This window comes from Helianthus annuus, chromosome 1 (genome assembly GCF_002127325.2).
Source record: "Helianthus annuus cultivar XRQ/B chromosome 1, HanXRQr2.0-SUNRISE, whole genome shotgun sequence".
Classification (NCBI taxonomy): Eukaryota; Viridiplantae; Streptophyta; class Magnoliopsida; order Asterales; family Asteraceae; genus Helianthus; species Helianthus annuus.
In genome coordinates this window covers 126,833,252-126,855,911 of record NC_035433.2, presented here as the reverse complement: position 1 = coordinate 126,855,911, position 22,660 = coordinate 126,833,252, and the positions used below count along the sequence as shown (strand labels likewise).

Below are 22,660 nucleotides of genomic sequence, written 5' to 3'. Positions count from 1 at the left end.
ATCAAAAAAAGGTCAAATTTTTCAAAAATTTACACTACCACAGAGTGTCAAGGGGTAGCGGGGGCTACCCCTGATATCAAGCTACATCCGCCCCTGACTGCTGTTAAAATCTTGAGTATGATGTAAGCATATTATAATTTTTAATTCTCTTGCTTCAAGTACATAGGACATAACGAGCCATGACGATAATGGACAATCTGAAACAACTAGCTCTAGGGTCAAGCTTTGAAGCAACACATAATATCTCAGCTTTAAATCTCAGCAAGTGCAAATTAATAAAACTAAAATGAGAGAAGCTTAGCATACCGCATATTCTAGGTTCTAACAATAAAAACATAATCCAACATTAATTAAATATTTTAACAAGGAAATGTATATATATACAATAACCAACTTTAAGTCTTTAACCTAACCAAATTCACCATCCATTATGTTTCGATTGAAATATAAAACTTAACAGAGTCGAACCGAGCCATACACATAACACACGTACCCTATAAGTTAATTAGGTTTCCTTATGTGACAGTAACAATATTATTTTATATACATACTAGTATTAAGCCCCTGCGTTGCAGCGGTTGTAATAAAGTTGTGTTAAGTAGTAGCAATACTATACCATTGGCAGCAACCACCAACACCTGAAAAGCTCGTAAAAACAAAATAAATAAAAACGGGAAAAAAATAACGCCGGGAGAAAAGCAAACGTAAAATCTTCGAATCACACACGCTCATTGCTGAGAAATTAAACTGAAACGTAAAACATAGAAAAAATAACTAAGTCCATCCAGGACCTACGTGTTGGACGCCCTTGTCAAACGCAGAAAAATAGATGTGATGCGACGGGCCAGTCAAACGAAAAAAAAATATACGAAAAAATGTTGAACCCCACACGCACGTTGCGGTGCGTTAACTCACAAAATTTAGAACGAAGCGAAAAACTTGGGAAAGATGAAAAGTATGGTGGACCAAAATTGAAAATAAAAAATAGTTGGGATTAAATTGCAAAAAAAATGAAAAACTTTGGGTTAAAAGTAAAAAACAAAAGGTCTAAATTGCAAAATTGAAGTTATTTATTAATTTTAGATAAAGATAAGGATAAAAATAAGTGATATCTATATATCGATTATTAATTAATATTAATATTAAAAGAAATTTATTAAATAAATATAAAAAAATTTATGAGCTTGAAGGAGAGAATGACATGTGGCATTATTTGGAGTCTTTTATTATAAGTTAGATATATATGAATATATGATATTTGGACTGGTGTTATACTAAGATCAATTTACTAAAATATCAACAAAAGTTAAGGTTTCTTATGTAACATCTTTATTTCTTACGGAAGAAATGTGTACTTGGGGTATGGATCTTCCTGATCAACCTGGGTTATCTTTCACAACGGAAATCAGAGCTAAGATCTTCAAAATAAAATACCGTTAGGACTCGTCACATAAATGAGGTTATTCCTATGACCACTCTTTGGCGTGAGAATAATGACTCGTATATTTGTATATTTATAGTGAGCAGTGGTTAGGATTTCTCTTTATTTAGAAATTGTATTTGCATTTACATTGGGATTACACCCAAAAGTAGATCATGTAAATCTCCCCAATGTTTAGAAGATTCAGTTATTTAATGATATCTATTTGCTTGTAATAGAATATTCCAGAATAACCTTAGAGATTTGTTATGGTCAAATAGGTGTTGACCGGTTCGAGTTATTGCAAACCTGGTCATACCTCGTCATGTCTTCTTCAGTCCGGTGTTAGAATGACATGAATAAAATCGGACTAAAAATGGTAAAAGAAAGGTGATGGGATTGACGGCGTGGGCCAGACACGGTGATGTCAGTGACAACTATGAATATCCCCGAGATGGCACGTGTCCTCATGTAAGTGGACTTTATTTCGAAATTCAAAAAGGCAACGCATTGTACGATAATTGCCGATTATAAAGGTGTGCAAAACAAAGTTTTTCTTTTCAAGATAAAGTTAAGAATGCAAATCTAAGAAGAAACGTGGATCTGGTGTATGTGAACTGGGTCATACCTCGTCAGTTACACAATATTTAGGATTGTTAATTGGTTCAGTTTACTCAAAGGTCAAATTTGGGACCAACTTTGGCATATAAGCGAACTTTATTTAGGAAAACTTGAACGGGTTGACTTAGTCAACGTCCAAATTCACTTGCATCGATTTAGAGATTTGAGAGAGGAGATCACTAGGAGTTGAAAATTAATTTGTTTTCCTTCCATACATACATTTTAACCTTTAACGAATATTAGAAGCGATTAAATCATCTGTCGTAAGTTTATAAGATCTTGCAATGATTTTTGAGTTGTTAAGTTGATGAATATGAAAAGGTGTTTGGAATTGAGGTTTAAGCTTATAATCCTCGCTGTATTTGATTTTAAGACTACAGAAACTTATGGAATAAAAAATGAAAGCATAAAACGTCATCTTGCAAAAAGCACCGAAACAAAATAAAAAGTACATTCTACATGGTGCCCAGTGGCGAAGCTTGAGATTTCCGACTAAGGGTCGAAAACGTATATACTAAAAAATTTCTATAAAACCAGGGGTCGAAAATGTATATACAAAAAAAATTTTATACAAAAACTACATACTCTTCACTACTGAGCAAAAAATTCGGGGAGTCGACCGCCCCCACTATGCTGCGCCCCTGGTTGTGCCAAGTTTCTAATATTTTTGATAAATTGGTGAACCGAAGCTAAAGGCTAAGATCGGGGAAGTGAACCGTATGATGACAAGCTCGTGATGAATTAGGTTGTTGTGTATATGCAAGAATGGTTAAATCAAGAGCCACTCTACACCATTTTAATGATACAACAATTTCTAATCCGTAATCATATTGTTTTTATGGATCTTTTAGGAAACAAACGTTATACGTGTAACTAACAACTCAAACTTTTATTATATTTAAATGTATTGTTAAATCACATGTTGAGGGATATTATATGTTTTGTGAAAAACTTTAATGATTTTGGTATAAATATCCTTGTCAAGGGCGGACTCGATATAGAATGAGCCGTAATATGGGTTACGACTCAACCCCGTATTTATATTCGCAATGTAATTTCTTTTTCAGTTTTATAAATGCCATACCAAAAAATATATATACGAGAATACTCCTAAGAGAAAATTACGAAACTTGATATTATTTATTAAGCCCAAAACCTGTTTAGTAACAAAGCCCAAATAATTAGTTTTATGATAATTAAGCCCAAATTGTAATAACGAATAAAACCCATATAATAGAATAAGTGATCTTGCGCGTCTTATGGTTGAAATGGGAACACATAGCTCTTGTCCTTTGGTTTATCGGGTAGTGAAGTTAGCTTTGGTTTATCGGTTGCAACCACAACCGTTGAAAGATGTTTTTCGAAATTGAATATTATCAAGACGGATTTACAAAATCGAATGAGCCCGGAATTTTTTAATAATGTCATGTTTGTGCGGTTGAAAATGATTTTTTTTTTTGTATAAAGGAAAAGATGACGATGTGATGGAACGATTTCAAGCTATGACAAAAAGAGGCCAAATATATTAGGTATTGATTTACTTTATTTATTTATTGTCTTTTTTTAATATTGTATGATTGCACGAGAAATTTTCTTTTAGGATATCTCTAATTTAATGGGCTAGTTCGTCCACTAATTGTTGTGCTTTTATTATGAAAAGTAAATGTTACACCTTGACGGTTCTATATGTTAATTCTTTTATTATTTCTTAAAAAAATGATATATCTCACTTTATGTTATAATTTTCTCATATTTCAAACTACACCTACCTATATGTTCGTATATATTAATTGCTTTTCGCTGGATTTCGTAGTAGCAACATCCATCAATTATGATCAAACACGTTTAAGATTCATCGGTTAATGTTACATCTTGTTTAAAATTTATTGGTCAAACTGCATTGTTTTTTACTCTACGCCTAAAAAGTCAAGATTTGTCAAATCCATTGGTTTCTTCATATTTTAGCGGATTAAACTGAGAAAATTATGGGAATGATTATTTTTTAAGTAATAGTATTTATGTGTGACAAGAGGTTATGTTAGTTAATATAGTCTTGAACGGGAATGATTATTTTTTAAGTAATAGTATTTATGTGTGACAAGATATTAGTTAATATAGCCTTGAAATAATTTTCATGCCGTTGATGTCATTATATAGAGAAATTGGATTTTAATAATTCTACTGGTAGTCCCTCCTTTAAATATTATTATTGGTAATCCCACCTTTTAAGTATTTTCTCTCATTGCACATCCGTTAAAAAAACTTAACGGAGTTAAGTTTTTTCTTCCTGAATTATAAACTGATTTTTTAGGGCTTTTGATAAGAATATAGATAGATAGATACGAGTTGATTGATGTAAAACTAACCTTGAAATTATGACCAAAACAACGAAAACGGTGCTTTAATTCGGGTGTTTAAACTTTCAATTAACAAAAATCAAGACGTTTGGAGCACCATTTTGATTTAAGTTTTAGATTAATCGACTCGTATCATCATTCTGATCAGAAGTCCTAAAACATCAGTTTGAAATTCAGAAAAAACCTTAACTCCGTGAAGTTTTTTTAACGGAGGTGCAATGAGAGAATCATACTTAAAATGTGGGACTGTCCGCGGTAATATTCAAAGGTGAGATCAATATTCACCAACCACCTCTTGGTGGGGTTATTAAAATCCAATTCTCTATTATGTATAATCTTTTGAAACTTACAAAACCGCACAACTTTTAAATAATATGTAGAAAACATACTCAAAAAGTGGATATGTGAAAGAAAAACCATATAAATATTTGAGTATTGGATTCAGTGGTGAAGCTTAAGATTTCTGACCGGGGGTCGAAAACGTATATATCCAAAAATTTCTATAAAACCAGGGGTCAAAAACGTATATACCAAAAAAAATCTATACGAAAACTACATACTCTCCACTACTGAGCGAAAAGTTCGGGGGTCGGCCGCTCACTCCCGCCCACTGGAAGCTGCGTCCCTGATTGGATTGATCAAACAAGCCAACTAACGAGTGAATTTACCTTGGTTTAAGCTCAACTCATTTACATTTGAACTAGTTCAGCTCAGCTAGTTCATAATTGAACCCATTTCAAAAGAGATTTAAGTCGTGAGTTTTTTTATCAGACCATATTTATATACTTTAATGTAATTTTAGAACTTGAACTATGTTGTAGACTTTTAAAACTTGGTTTATTTTGAAGTGATGTAAACACTTTGGTTAACTCATGTTTATGTTTGAAATATATGAATGACATTTGAAGTTTATTTTAAATCATTTAGTATGTTTGCTAATTCGTATGCGATGGGAATCAATCACGATCACACCTCGTGACCGGGTGTGACAAATATATAGTAGTTAGTATTCATTGGGATAGGGATGCTTTTTTAATATATAGATAATTCTAAAGTTATGTCACTAAAAATTTCATGTGTTTCATTAACATAAAGGTAGAAAAAATTCTCCAACACGATAAGTGTCGTATAAATCCATACAAACAATTATTTTATCCAAAATAAATAAAAAAGTTGATGAAGTATAAGCAAAAGATGGAGATGTGACACATGAACCTAACTATAAAAATCATGAACACACTTAGAGCATAATGACAAATAATTCAGTTTGTAACGTCATAAAACCCTTCCACAATTAGCCCATCAATCACTACTCAGTTAGTTGAATTGTACATTTTAACCTACTTACCAGTGCCAACCAAACCCTTTTCCACACCAAAACAAAACCCAAATCCAAACCAAAGTACAACTCCCACTCCACCATGTACAACTCTCTCTCCACCCTTCCTTTCAACCCTACTTTTTCTTCTCTGAAAAAAGTTATTCCTTGACAAATGATGGAAGCTTGTTTCTAAAGTGAAGAAGACCAATTACAAATAAGTCATGTTTGCAGCCAGCAACCTTCTTCAACATCTAGTATGCATTATTCTGTATAGCCATTTTAGACATCTAGCTAAAACTTGTGTGTAGCTAGCTTGTAGTTGTTTAGGCAATTGAGTTTAGATTGGTGTGAAAGATTCAAAGATTGTTTGTCATGAAAGAGAGGATATCAAGGTTTCTTTGGCTTCCTTTTTATATGGGGTGTTGGGATCGAGCAGTTGAAGTAAAGGGTGATCAATCAAAACCTGCTGCAACAATGGAGGGAGAAAGCTCATCATCTTCATCAATGGTCAAAGTTAAGAAATCTTGGAGTTTTGAGGCTCCAAGTAGATCTGATATTTCAAAGGTGGTGGATAGGTTGATCAGAATCACATTCAAAAGTGTTACCCAGATCTTTGGTGAGTGTTATAGTTTCATGATTTGTTTGTTATTTATACGGAGTAATTTTTTTTTTCGTAAGGTATTCTGGTGTACATGAGACTCCTGAATGTGTGGGGTTTGGAGTGTCGAGCCAACTTGGGTCTAACGTGAAATAATTCATGGAATGTGACATGTTATATAGAAGTAACCGAATTCGAATTAGTCACTAGTTAGATAATATTCAAATTGGACGAAAAAACTAGCGACCCAAATCCAAGTCGGTCGCAAATCAGTCGCTAATTTTATGATTGTTTCATTGTGGGCCACAATTGCACAAAATAGTCGGAAAACGGTTAAATTGCAAAAAAAATATAATTTAAAGTCCCGGTGGCTAAGAACATTCACAATGGATTCTCTTTTTCCATATCTATAATTATACTAAAATTACTACATTTTCTCTTTAATTTTCAATTAAATAATATTTTTTATACTTTTACCATTATATTTTCTCTCCTCCACTCACAACCACTTTTAAAAATACTAAAAACCTATAGAGGGTGAACATCGTTTTCTCCAAATTTACCAATGAATAGTAACATATTTTCTCCTCCACTCACAACCACTCTATATAATATAGATAATTATTCACTTACATTAATATGGAGGATCCAATGTGAATGCTCTAACCAATGGCATATTGGTTTAAAACTAAATCTTTGTCGCAAAACAAGTCGCTCACAAAACTAGGTTGTCATAAATCAGTTGCAAAACAAGTCGGTCAAAAATATAGGGACCAGGCTTGTAGTCGCTAAAACCTGTCGTAATATGACTTTGGTCGGGTAACAATCACAAAGACGAATTAGCCACAAGGTTTCTGCGTAGTCAGTTTTGGACGCACAAGGCCTTTAGCGACATATTTGCGACCTAGTTGGTGATTGCAAATACCAAGTTTAGTAGTAGCGTTGTCTTAAAACAAAGTTTCAGTTTTCACCTTAGTGTCACTTTTTTCCAGCTTACAAAGACTTTGAAGACATCGAGAGTGAGACGGAACTGGAAATAGGATTACCGACGGATGTGAAACATGTCACACACATAGGAACCGATGGTACAATGACTACAAATCCTGACAACGATTCGGATCATCTTCAACTACCCGAAACACTTTCTTTTCCTTCTGCTACTTTAGAACAACTTTTGCAACAGATGGCCAAGGTTGAGAAGCGGGATCCCTAAAGGTTAATTTGTGACCTAAATGTAGCTAAATTCAATACACAATATATAACAATTGAGAGCTGAGATTATAATGAATGTGGAGAAAGAAAGATGAGAGGAAACTGATTTGATTTTATGGTGAAATTTGTTTTTTTGTTTTTTTTTTTTTTTGGGGTGTTTGATGCTGATCTTATTGAAATTGTTTTGTTTGTAGATAATTTGTTTCTTGTAGGATGTCACTTGTGTGATACTAGATGCTCGAAACACTTTATTTTGGCTTTTATGTCAATATATATAAGATTCTAAATCTGGTATTCTTTCGTCGCTAATTCTTGAATATATGTTGCATCCACGTTAAGAAATAAGCACTAAGAGAGTGAACATTAAGGATCATATCCAAAATTCAATATTCTTTTTACCCTTAAATAAATGAGAAGCAATTGATATCGGCTCTTTAAAAAATTCAATCGAGCCTAAATGAGTTTAACAAGCTGTATTATCTATTTACCTTTTATTTAAGGGATATTGGTCTCTAATAATTCCTACTAGACATCATTGAGCATTGGTAGTCTCATCTTTTTTTATTCCCCCTGCCAGTCTCATTTGTCAACTATTTTCCTCCACTGGTCCTCAATTAAAAAAAGTTAACGAAGTTAAACTTTTTTTCCGAATTACAAATTGACGTTTTAGGGATTTTGATCAGAACGAGGATATGAGTCTACTGATGTAAAAATTATCTCGAAACGATGCTCCACCGACTTGATTTTTGTTAATAGGAAGTTTAAACACCCGAATTAAAGCACCGTTTTCTTCGTTTGGAACACAATTTCAAGGTAAGTTTTACATCATTCGACTCATATCCTCGTTCTAATCATAAGCCCTAAAACATCAGCTTGTTAATTCAGAAAAAAAAAGACTTAACTCCGTTAAGGTTTTTTAACTCAGGACCGGTGGAGGAAAAATAAGTGAAAGGTGAGACTGGCATAAGGAATGTTCAAAGGTGGTATTGGCAATGTCTAATGACGTCTAGTTGGAATTATTACAGACTAATTCCCCTTCAATATATTAAATATACATAATGATAAAGTTTATAAATAATCTATACTATGCCATATATAAATTATTATTATTATTAAAAATACATATAAAAGGTTATAAATATAACAATTTAATAACTAATAAATAATACACGAGCTAAGCTCGAATATGAAAACAAATTAAAGTCAAACTTAAGCATTATAAATAGAGCTGTAAATAAACCTAGTTTGAACTCTAAATCCAAGTACTAATGATGTGATACTTACAGGATTTTTTTTTTTAATTTTGAGTCTTTACTTGTTGTACTACAGGAAAACGGAGTTTTAGCGACGACAATTGTCGCTGCTAAAAGTCCCATTTGTCGCCACTTAAAGGTTTTAGCAGCGACTTGTCGCCACTAAAGGGTTGCCGCTAATGCTCCATCGCTAAAGAGCAGAGGTCGCCGTTAAAGGTTGTTCACTTTTGTGGTGACATATTGACCTTTAGCAACAACATTTGCCGCCACTAAAAGTCAAAAACAGTAAAAAAATTCAATTGTATTTCTATTCCCAGTTTTACTACTATTTCCAGTTTTCTAAAACCATATAAAATTTACACATCAGCAACATGTCTATTGAATTACGCTAGTTAGAGAAACTGATGAAAATGTTTAAACAAACAAATAGCATCACTCACTAGATCAGATTCGACAGGTATACCAAGCCGTGATTGTGCATTTCCTATAGCAAGAATAACATTCTCACGTTGATTCCTGATGTTGTCCTTCTGCACATGTAATGTCACCATAAATATAAAATCTAAACCGACAACATCTAAACATTATTCCTAAGTGAAAAGAAAATGCCCACAAAGGACCGCTAATCTCATAGTGAATAAGAATAAGAAAATGACTGAACAAAATTTGTAACAGATCATTCGTACAAGTTTGAAAAACCAACAAGATTCGGCTATGAAAGGATCCAAACATGAAACCGAACACAAATTCCAAAAGATCAAACATGTCTAGGGTACGCAATGCAGCCCTAACATGTGAATCAAAAGAAAACAAAAAAGACCTTATATAAAAAGGCCATGCCTAAAGGTGCATCACATGAATGCTTTCAAGTGAACGAAAAACAAGTAAGACATAACTAGGATTAAAATAGTCAATTAACTTACTTCTGGATAGAAGCCAATAGCATTAGTCAAAGATGGCGCGTCAAGAGGAGTAATCTTGTAAGGCGTGAGATCCCCTGACAATCCTTGATCTATTTTCTTTAGGCTCTCGGTATCCACACATCCCCTCTTTTTATTTGCACATCTCTAACCCTACAGGAAGTGTATTGGGCTATACAGTTCCTCTGGGTCAAAGCGTATTGATTTATACGCTTCCTATACGTGTACTTGAAGTACAACTTTTCAGACACTTTTCATGCAATGATTATAGGACCAGAGGAAACATATAGACATATACGCTTCCTATAGATTTTTTTTCAAAAGCAACATATGGCTCTTATCATCTTTTTTTTTTTTTTGAACGGAAAGGAACGAGTGTCAACCACCGTGACACCGGGCGTTGTGTCCAAGGTCGACTACTCAACCGCCACCAGCCTCTTGGCTCTTCCAAATACGCGGAAACCCGACCTCTACCCGCCCGAAGGAATGGTAGTGGAATAATCGGTAAAACCTCGCCTCCCATCCAAGACGAACCATATTGCCCAATACGTTTCCTATACTTTACTTACTTTACTGACATGGGAAACGTATTGCCCTATACGCTTCATATACTTTACTGACAACGAAACCATATTGCCTTGTACACTTCCTGTTGGGGGCACTTTTCAGATCTTTTAAGTTATGAACTGCTTGTATGTCATAGCGAGGTGGTACATCGTATCAATAGGAATCGTGTTGCCTTATACGATTCCTATTGGTGTCGCATTTAGGGTGTGTCTGGTATGGGGTAATAGAATGGATGAGGTAATGGAATGAACGAGGGAATACAATGGATCATTACCATTCCATTTCGTGTTTGGTTACCATATGAGAATGAAATAAATTATTACCGTGTATTGTTTGGTAGGCAAGAAAAACAAGGGAATAAAATAAAATCTGCGGTGAGTGGTAGTGGTGGTCGGTGGCGGTGATTGTGGCTGGTGAGAGGTGGCGGTGGTGGGTGGTGGCGGCGACGAGTAGCGGTGGTGGGCGCGGCAGCGGTGGCCGTCAGTGGTTCTTGGTGGCGCCTGAGGCAATAGTGGGTGGCAACGACGGTGGTGGTGGGTGGCGGTGACGGTGGTGGTTGGTGTGAGGGTGCCAAACCGAATAGCGCTATCAACTAATAACCTCGTTGCCTCCCCGGCAACTATCGGTAGATGTAAGGGGTCTTATATGATAGCAACTGAGTAATAACAAACATCCCATTAACCTGACATTCCTCCCCGGAACGTTACCTGATATCCCTTCCCTGGGATGCATGCTTGGAAAAGAGAGCAGTGAACTCACCTTGGTTTGCTCGGTATGAGTAATTACTTGTTCACACTTAGACAGTCACACCCTATGGTATTCATGTGTATATAACCAGTTTCACTTTCACAAGGTTTACACATAATTCGTAATCACAGTGTGCATACACGTAACAGTCACCGAATAGCACATAACAGTTAATCCACTCATACAATTTCGTCATTCATATGTACGCTTCGTATCAATATTCAATAGTCAAGTGTGCTAACCCAAAGCCGAATCATGTTTTCCTTAGACATAACAGACATCATCAACAGACAAGAAACCAACATGTAATTATTCATTATCACAGATCAACATGAAACCATTCACTATCATACTCATACCAAATTACAGTCTGTTTACGAGTTCCTGTTCCTAATGGCGAAACTCCCGGGTGACGAAACTTCATAGGTTTCGTCGGTATAAGGGCGACGAAACATTACAGGGATTCGTCGGAGGTTCTTGTGACGAAACAATGGGGTGTTTCGTCGAGGTGTGTGACGAATCTCCAAGGGGAGAGTTTCGTCACTATGGCCTTTCGTCGGGGGTTTTCCTTTCATCGTTGTCAACAGTAGACGACTACCCATTCTGAAATCTAGTTACAGTTAATCACATATTAACTTAGTTACTGGCTCAATTAATCATCTCCTGTTAGCAGTTACATTCATCATCCAATCATTCCAACCGAATCGTAACCATAATGACTACAACCCTAATACGGAAACCCTAGTTTCTTATGTAATATTAACACAGTGATCATTCATTTAATCTAATATTAACTACTAAAAATAAATAATAAATAACTAAACATAAACTTAAACGAGAGTATACCTCAAGACTATCTACGACACGTTGATGTAGAGTTTCCCTACTCCTGCTCCTACTCGTGCTCAAAAAACGACTACTAACAACACCCAACGGGGTAACGTATACGTGGGATTCTCAATACTAGAGCGTTCCCGTTAAAATTTTAGTGTATCTAAAATCCTACCATTTAACTCCTATATATATGTGAAGCAAGCAGGCACCTCAATTCCTTTCTGGGCGACGTGGGACATTGACGTGCTTGCTAGCTAGCTTAGTTATATTAATTCAGCTGCTTCACTCGTTTTTCTTGTATAACTTTTAAAATATGACGTTTTATAAAACGACGAATATGTCATTAGAACGAGCATATTTTTATCTACGTTTTAACCTAAGTTTCATTAAAAACGGAGTAAGGTACATAAAATAATATATTTAATTATATTAAACGGTCTCTTATAAAAGCCAGGGCTTGTACAGATGTCTCATATTTCAACTAAATATTTCAACTAACCATTTTACTCGTTACTTAGTCGTTCAACAATATATAAATTATAAATTTTAAATATAATTTTATTGGTTCACAAAACAGGATGTTACAACTTCAGATTGGGGTTATTGCACTAAGGTTTCGTCGGTTATACTTGTGACTTGTGAACAGTTTAATAATTTATAACAAGTTTGTAACACTAACCAGCTCATAACTAGCTCATAATTTACACATACTCAATAATACACATATTCAAATAGTACACATATTCAAATAGTACACATACTCAAATAAATTTCAAAGATAAAGTTTCTGGTCCGATAGGAATCGTATTGCCCAATACACTTCGTATGGAATTAATTCGTCCACCAACGAAACCCTATGAGAAGTGTAATGCCCTATACACTTCCGGATGGGTCCATATGGGAATCGTATTGCTCTATACGCTTCCTATTGAGGTCGCTTTTCAGACATTTTTAGTTATGAACTACCTGCATGTTAGAGCATATTCGTTCATCGTATCAACATGAAGTGTATTGCCCTATACGCTTCCTATTGGGTCCCTATGGGAAGTGTATTGCCCAATACGCTTCCTATTGATTTAATTCATCCACCAACCAAAATCCTATGGGAAGCGTATTGCCCAATACACTTCCCATTGATTTAATTCGTTCACCAACCAAAGCTTTATAGGAAGCGTATTGCTGAATACACTTCCTGGTAACTGTAAGGAATCATATTATCCAATACGCTTCCTGTTGGGCTCACTTTTTAGTCCTTTCACTTTTCAGTACTTTTCTATGTCTGAAATGCCTGCATGACAGAGAGTGTCGGGGTTCAGTGTACAAATGGGAAGCGTATTGGCCTATACGGTTCCTATTGCTGTGGCATTTATTGCTTTTGAACCCTATAAGAAGCGTATTGGGCTATACACTTCATATTAAGGGATGTACACTAATTTTTAGGGGATGTCTAGATACCATGACCCTTTCTTTAACCTTTTTTAACTACAATAATAGTAAAATATAAATTAAAATGAAAAGAATAACACAAGTTTATAAATAGAGGGAAAAGTGAGATACCTTTTCTGCGATACGTCTTTCAACTCCATCAGGCTCGGCATCTTTAGTAAGGACTAGGGATGAGCAAATCCCGATCCCGTCCTGATACCGTCCCGATTCCGAAAATCCCGATCCCTAAAATCCCGATCCCGAATTTTGCCAAAACTGGGTACCGATACCGAAATATGTCGGTACAGTACGGTATCGGCACGATGTCGGTATGGTAGCGGTATTTGAAGGTAAAATTCGGTATTTTACCGGCACTGTACCGAACCGGTACCGATACCGAAAATGCCAAAAAGTGGATACCGTTTCCAGTACCGAAAAAATTCGGTACGGTATTTTCGGGATTGGGATCGGGATGGTATCGGGACGGGATCGGTATTTGATACCAAATGCTCATCCCTAGTAAGGACTTCCATTACCTCAACAAGAGCTCTCAATGTGTCAAATACCTTTTTAGTTTCTCTATTTGGTTTTATAATTGTGTATGAAATTCATTGTTATCCCTACCAATACCCAGCCCAAATGTGTTGAGTTTTGTGTATTTCATTGAGGATGAGTTTTATTTTTCTTTAATTCGAAGTTGATTAAAACATTCACAATTGTAACAACTCTCACTAAAATTAATACTTAGTATGTTAATTGTCTATTAAGGAAACCCTAATTGAGAAACCCAAGTAATTCTGCATAAACCCTAAAATTTTCAGAACAAACAGAATTAGGATCAGGGCCCCTAAAACTCAGGGGGGGGGGGTAAAACCTAGATGACAATTATCTTCATAACTTGCTGTAGAATGTAAATTTCGTTGAACTGTGACTCACTAAGGCTATGTTGGACACGAACCTACCCTAAATTGTTACCCGTCGCGCCACGCGAAGGAGACAAGTCTCCCTGTCGCGACACGCAAGGGGGACAAATTTCAGGTATAAATAGGGGGCCTTGGGACTTGAATTCTGACACTGATTCGACGTAAAAATTCCAAACGTACGTTGAGTTATAGCAGAAACAGTCCACGACACACACAATTCACGAAGTGCTGCCGCAAAACAGGGTAATAACTCGATCGCTATTACGATTCAACGTCCGATCGATTGTAACTATCCAACGATTGTTTGAGTGCTGCTCAAATTGGGTTTATACTTTGTTATTCATCGTGATTTCGACATGATGTTTGAGTGCTGCCCGAACTCGGGCTATACTCTGTCATTCGTTGTGAATCCGTTGGATATTTAAGTATTGCACTTTGTCAATCATTATGAGGGTTTAATCTCGTGAATTGTCGTAACTGCTGTATTAGTTACTAACCAAGTTTGTGTGCATTGTTATTTAAATTAGGTTAAACAAGGCTAATCAGTAGGCTTATACTCTGCTCGCTAAAAACTGCAATGTGAGTCATTCTCTTTTTATCAAATTATTTCCAAAACCCTATTTATTTCAAAGTTATAATTACAGGGATTAAGTCTTTGTAGTCACCAAATTACAGCCGGTATGTGGGGTTTTGTATACATTACTTGATAATCTTCACCATTGGACAACGAGTTAGCCAAGGGGTGATATGACCATAGTCACAGACACCATTGGACGAATGGGCCAACGGGTCGAGTGACAAATACTGTGGGTAGTTGGTTGATATCAGAAACATTGTAATCGCTCTTAATACTGTAAATTATAACAAATGTGTCGTTTTCAGTAAACTGAATGATTCACTCAGTATTTCCCCGCTAACAAAACCTTTTTCAAACATGTTTCAGGTGATCTGTTGTGAGCAAAGAAAAGTGTCGTGAAGCACAACAAGCTTAGAGAAGTGGCTCAATATAAATAAATAAACGAAACATGTTTTGTAAAATAAAGATTTCCCAGTGAAATCACCCTATTATAAATTACAGGGTTTTATCTCTCGATTATGTAACGGGCATTTTAAATATTACAAATATCCTGTTTTAAAAAGACTTCCGCTGTCGCTTAAATGTAATACCACGGGATTTCCTGCCTGGCGGCTCTGGACCGGGTCAAACCGGGGCCGAGGGCCGTGACAACAATTACGCCAACCCTTATTGATTTTTTAGATTTTATTACATAAGCTTCCACTAACTTTTATTTATTAAAAGAGTAAATTACGTTTTTGGCCCCTGTGGTTATATCACTTTTACTATATTAGCCCAAAATATGATTTTTTAACAACTGTGCCTCCGTGGTCTCTATAACTAACTATTTTGGCCCCTATGTCTAACTCCATCCCTAACCCTGGTTAATTATTTATCACATGCAAGGGTATTTTTGTAATTTCCCCTCCCCTTAAATCTAATTTCTATTTCTAACCCAGGTTTCAAGAACACATCATCATCTTTATCCTTCCCCTTTTCACTTTCTCAAAACCCTAGCCCCCATATTCGCTTTCCAGGAAGAGCTCAGATATCAACATAGAGGAAGAGAAGAGTAAAGTCAGCCGCTGTGACCATTTCCTTCATGAAATCTTCAACGATCGGACAAATCCCAGTCCAATTACCTCTGATTCCCCCTCTACCACCTGATCCTCCATCTAGTTTATCTCAGCCCCCTCTAAATTCGGCCAAAGATAGTGGTCTTGGGCCTCTTTTGGAGCCGCATGGTGACATCGCACAACAGCCACCACCTGCGATTGCTAACCCTAGTGCCCCCCGCTGAAATTGTTCTCGTCTCTGGAAGATTTGAATCCAAGTGAAGCGATTTCCAGCATCAACCCCCCTCTAGTTCATTCCCCAAAGTTGTTAATCAATCACTGGGGATTGAGGAGGTTAAAAATGGTGTTCCAAAAAAGGCTAAGAACGGCTCCACTAAGAAGGGCTTCAAGTCTATCAGGAGCAGGGGTTCTAATATCTCATCTGGTGATGAGGAATTAGATGCAATTCGCAAACTTCATGTCACTCAGGATGCAAAAATCCAGCAAGAATTTGATAAAGCCCATGGATTCACGAGATCCTCTAGAAGCCGTGTCAATCAAAGTAGGGTTCAGATTGCTGGATTCGGGGTTGTGCGGAGGCAAAAAAAGGTGGTTAAATATAGCCCTATGCTCTCAAATCTTAGGGTCAAGGAGTTTACTACTGAAATGCGTCAAAGGAAACCCCAATCTGTTTCTGCAGTGCCCCAATCTCTGGGTTTGAAGTGTACTTGAAGATGATGATTGTTCTTGAAGATCTAGGTTAGAAGATGACGATATGCAGATGATGGGTTCTTGTTTTTGAATTTGGGTTTTGTTTTTTGATTTGTTCAAGTTCATGAAGTTCTGAAACTGAATTGTTGATTTAATTATTGTTTTTTTTGATCTGTTCAAGTTCATGAAGATCTGAAACTGATCTGAAACTTTTGTTTTTTTTTATTTTGTTCAAGATCATGCAGATGATGATGTGTTCTTGAAATCTGGGTTAGAAATAGAAATTAGATTTAAAGGTGAGGGGAAATTACAAAAATACCCTTGCATGTGACAAATAATTAACCAGGGTTAGGATTGGAGTTAGACTTAGGGGCCAAAATAGTTAGTTATAGAGACCACGGGGGCACAGTTGTTAAAAAAATCATATTTTGGGCTAATATAGTAAAAGTGATATAACCACAGGGGCCAAAAACGTAATTTACTCTAATTAAAAACATAGAGTAAACTGCCATTTTAGTCCCTGAGGTTTGGTCACTTTTGCCACTTTAGTCCAAAACTCAAACCTTTTGCATCTGGGTCCCTGTGGTTTCAGTTTTATTGGTATTTTGGTCCAGAAATGAAATCATGTCATATTTGTCTTAAAAGATGACCAAACCTCAGGAACCAAAATGACAGTTTACTCAAACACATATGTATTCAAATCTTCTACCTTTTTAAAAGCTTTTTTTTCTTTTGTTTATGTTCTATTCATAACTTTATCTTATCTAATCATAAATAATTCACCTGCAGTCTGTTTTACTTATAAAACCCCACCTCGAGTTTGTCATCTTTTTAAGCAACGTGATATTTCTCACACACAGTGGTGTAGCTAGGATTTTTATTCTTCGGGTTTAGAAATTTTCAATGGACGAACAATCGATTGTCTGTCACTAAGGTTCAACATTTTTTTGTCAGTTCGGTTAAGCAGTTCGGGTTGGTCACATAATAAAAACAAAATCAAATTAAAATGCAAATAATTGATGAAAAATACGTTAATTGATACTAAAAATGAATAATAGAAATACATTAAAGTTGCTACCTACGTGGTTACATTTTTCGAAACGTATCCATTACATCAGCTGTGGAAACCTTTTTATGCGAATCTTTTTCAATAAAACAAATGCAACTACCCACTTAAATGTTCATCATCAATCTAATTACACAAATGGGACTTCATGAATTTCAGTTACATTCGCTCTTTAACAACCCCTGGTTTATCAAGGTGTCGAATAATCAGGACCATTTGGGCGGCGGCGTCCGACGACCGACGATAATCGATGGTGGTGTACTAGTGTCAGGTGTGAAGCTTCTTCTGCCAACTGTCGTTATGCATTCTTTTTTTTTCTTTTTATTACTCTTTTGTTTTCCTAAATTGGATTTAAATGGTTTATGAGCTTATGTGGTGGGCTTAAGCTTTAGTGAGTTATTTTTTAAATTAAACTAGTGGGTTACCACCCGTACGTGCTTCACAGAGGGTTCGAAACGTAGATAAAAATAAGCAAAGATCTAAATAGTAACTATAATAGAGTGTAAAGGTAAGTAATGAAAATTAAAAAAATGAAACTTTATTAAATTTGAGGGGCTAAACATGTAGTTATTAAAGTTGAGTTGCTAAGTATGTCATTACCAAAGTTGATGAGCCAAAGTTTGTTGATGTTGACAAAAGTAGTGGGGCTAAACATGTCATTATTAAAAGTTGAGGGGCTAAGTATGTCATTATCAAAGTTGAGGGGCCAAATATGTCATTACAAAAGTTGAGGTACCAAGTTGGTTGATGTTGTCAAAAGATGAGGGGCTAAACACATCATTATTAAAATTATGGGGTTAAATATGTCATTACCAAAGTTGAGAGGCTAAATATGTCATTACCAAAGTTGAAGGGGCCAAAGTTGATTAATGTCAAAGTTGAGGGTCTAAAGTTGGTTGATGTTAACAAAATAGTATTTTAAGTATATATAGAATGTGGGTTAAATGAGTTCATGGGTTATTTTTTAATAGAATGTTTGAGCTTAATAAGTTATTTTTTTTAACTGAAATGCGGGTTAAGGTTCGTTGTTAAATTTTCTAAGGTTCGGTGAAAAGGTTTCTAAGGGTTCGGTGAAAAAATTTATATGTGTTCAATGTCAAAATTTTTATGGGTGCAATATCAAAATACACATATATAACACTGAAAAAAGTTTTGATACGAGTTCGTCCGAACCTATACCTTCCTAGGTGCCTACGCCCATGCTCACATATAAATGTAAATATAAGTTACATTAACATTCAACAACATATCATTACGGTTTGACAATACTTAAACAATATATGTAAAATATATTTCATATTTGGGTTATTGGATTTTAATAATCCTAAGTTTCACCTGTTAGCCGATAATAATCCTAACTTTAAAAATTCCCTTCAACGATTCCAACTTGTAAGAATTTGACACTCATTGATCCTTTTATAACATATAAGAATTTGTCTCCCCAATAGATTCAAGTGCACCTGCATCCTCCTTAATTGAATTAAGTGCACCTTCAGTTTGAAAATGGTCGATGAGGGCCAAATTCTTACAAGTTAGGATTGTTGGAGGAAATTTTTAGAGTTAATATTATTATCGGCCAATATGTGAAACTTAAGATTATTAAAATCCAATAACCCTTCGTAATTTGCTTTACTTATATTAAAAGTTGATTGATGTTGTCGCTAGACAGGAGGGTGTTTAATATATATGAAACTTTGATACGATACAAAAATATCTATGATGATGACATGAATCACATCATTTCTTTTTGTACATGTACAATGTAATTTGGTTTATAATATCTACTTTAAATATAAGTAGAAGAAAGTCATTGCTTCAACACCTTTTTCTTCTAAAATCCTTTCACATCCATTAAAAAGAAGAGACTTTTTAGTTTGTAAGAACTCAAAAAGCCCTTAATAACCTACCAATCTCTCATTATATCAAAAGTGAAACTACCATTTTGGGAGTAGGATAAGTCCATTTAAAAGTTGTGGTCATGAGAAATGTGGACCCAAAAGCCCATAAATTTTTCATAATGGACTGGTCCCAGTGACACCCTTAATACCCAATCTAACAATGACTTCTCACTACTCCCCATCAACTTGTTTATTTGAATGACACTAGTGTTAAACCCCCGCGTTGCGGGCGCGAGGATCGTAAAACCATTGTAAGTAGGAAGCAAACGACAACTAAAACCAGAAAAATCGTAAAACAAAAACACATATTTTTACCATCACGTGACATAAAACTTAGGCAAAGACAAAGTCGATTATGTCACGAACTGATATAAAATGTAGACGGCTCAAATTTATTGAGAAAACTTTAACTTAAAGACTCTAAGAAAAAAAAAACACAAAGGACCGAAAATGTAAAATATACTACATGACAAAAATAAAAGAAAAAAAACCATCCAATTCTCTAAAATGTGTTTGATGATACTCAAATGGTACTTTTGTAAATATCTTTAAAATTAAGGTTTGTATAGCTACATGATACACTTCATACTACATACATATGCACAAAACAACAATAATGCAACAAATACGACCACCTGATGCACTACTCTGTTATAAATTAATAATATATAAATATTGCTTTTAATCTGAGTTCTAGAATCTTATTTACAATGTAGGACATTAGGTCAAGTATAGAAGGATCTTATGCAAAAAGTGGCGAAGTTTGAGATTTCCGATCGAGGAGTCGAAAACGTATATATCCAAAAATTTCTATAAAACGGGGGGTCAAAAACGTATATACCCAAAAAATTTTATACGAAAACTACATACTCTCCACTACTAAGCGAAAAGTTCGGGGGGTCGGCCGCCCCCTCCCACCCCCACTATCCTTCGCCCATGGGCAAACAAAATCTTCTACCTTGATTTGTTTTTTATACATGATATGTAAGAACACACATTCACATTGTATTTGATATCTATCAAAGTTGTTACAAAAATATATTATTAGATGGACATTGTACATGACAACTAAGTAGGATAAAACATCCAAACGACAACGCTCGCTATACATAGCAAATAGTTAAAATTTGGTAACCTCGAAAGTAAATTTAAAAATTTAATAGATCAAACGTAAATTCAATATATTTATGTGCAATTGGTCGAAGCATTGTTTATGTTGTATTTGCTTAATGTGAAAAACGATGTTGATGATTGGGACTCGTTAAATTAAGATGTTTTGCAGTTTACACCGCGTAGTCACGACTGAACAAATCCGAGTTATCCAAGTAGACAATTTATTGGATGATGTGAATTGAATTCTTGGATATTCTTGTTGATTTGGACCAGAACTTGATTAATATTTTTTATTTATGATTGATTTTGGTTACTATAGTATGAAAACCGAGTAACTAAAAAGACAGAATAATAATTTTACTTTTGTTTAATTTTCATTTTCATTTGTATGTCACTGTCTCTTGTATATTTATTAACATATGACTTACAAGTAAGAACACATAATTTAGAAACCAAAATTCAACAAATTCACTTAATTATACCAGATAAAAGCAATCCTTCCAAGTGAATGTTTTTATCTACAAAATTATATTAACTTTAATTCCATATAAAATCTTTACATCAAATGTTGTTACAAATGATAAGGTGATCGGTGTAAATGGAGCAAGGTTATTCCTTTGCATGCTTATTAAGTACATTGTTATATACGGTTATATTTTCAAATCTAGACAATGAAGAATAATTTAGGTTTATTGGTGTAATAGAGTAGAAGTAAGTTTTGTCATTAAAAAAGTACATTGGTAAATGGTAATTTACCAAATTGCCATTTATACGACTAGGTTTTTGAATTAAAGTTAATGATACAAATATATATTGTAATTAATGTTAAAAAATAAATAGATAATTTACATTAAAACTTATAGAAATCTAAAAAAATGAAACCTACATTTTCACATAACCATTACTAAACAACCTATGAAAATTGTATAGGCATTTATACATAGTGTATGGAAGATAATCACATGTGCTAAAAGAAATATGGACCACCTTGTATCAAATATAAAACAATATGTAAAGTGTTGATATATTTCTTTCACCTTTTTATTTGATAGCATACTAATAACATCTTGTTTTCTTTTCATTTCATTGTTTCAAACTAAGAGGTATAGAGCTATAGAATAAAGGAATTAAGAAGTAAAAGTTTGTTAATAGCTATAAGAACTAAAGTTGAACATTTTATTACCATAAATTATATATATATATATATATATATATATATATATATATATATATATATATATATATATATAGGGAGCCGCTAGAATGAGAACCACCCCGAATTGTAAGAACCGCGAGAACTACACCCCACGGAGCGCCGTTCGCCATGATTTTTTTTTACAAGTAGATGTGTGTATTATAAACACAGCCGTAAAAAATCATGGCGAACGGCGCTCCGTGGGGTGTAGTTTTTTACACCACAAGTTTGGTGTTTTTTAATTTTTTTTTTCTTTTTTCTTTTTTTTTTTCACCAAACTTGTGGTGTAAAAAACTACACCCCACGGAGCGTCGTTCGCCATGATTTTTTACGGCTGTGTTTATAATATACACATCTACTTGTAAAAAAAAAATCATGGCGAACGGCGCTCCGTGGGGTGTAGTTCTCGCGGTTCTTACAACTCGGGGTGGTTCTCATTCTAGCAGCCCCCTATATATATATATATATATAGAGTAAGGTTAACATACAAAAAGCCTTATCATACATCACGTAGGAGACAATGGTAACCGTTGGATCAGGGGTATAATCACGCATGGGACCACATAATCCCGCATGGGACCACATAATCACGCATGGGACTATAATCACGCACGTTGTATGATAATAACGCATGTTATATTTTTTGTCATGTATGTTAATGTAGGTTAAGCCTTGAAGTACATTATACTTTCTCATATATATATATATTGTATGAGGTTTAATAGGAAACTACAAAAGAGTTGTAAATTGGAGAACTATATAAAAAACTTAAATAATTCATTCTTTACATGTAAAATAATAATGTTTATAGAATCTTCTTAGAGTTTTTCATATAAACACATGTAGAAGCCATTTTAATTAAAAAAAA

The 22,660-nt window shown here is 34.8% G+C and overlaps 1 protein-coding gene across 1 annotated transcript; it reads left to right on the top strand.

Annotated features, from left to right (window-relative positions):
• Nucleotides 1-5,958: 5,958 nt before the first annotated feature.
• Nucleotides 5,959-7,675, top strand: LOC110876932 (CRIB domain-containing protein RIC4). The gene is made up of 2 exons (XM_022125092.2): nucleotides 5,959-6,335; nucleotides 7,310-7,675. The coding sequence occupies exons 1-2, from the start codon at nucleotides 6,092-6,094 to the stop codon at nucleotides 7,528-7,530; spliced, it is 465 nt and encodes a 154-aa protein (XP_021980784.1). The 5' UTR covers nucleotides 5,959-6,091; the 3' UTR covers nucleotides 7,531-7,675.
• The last annotated feature ends 14,985 nt before the right edge of the window (nucleotides 7,676-22,660 follow it).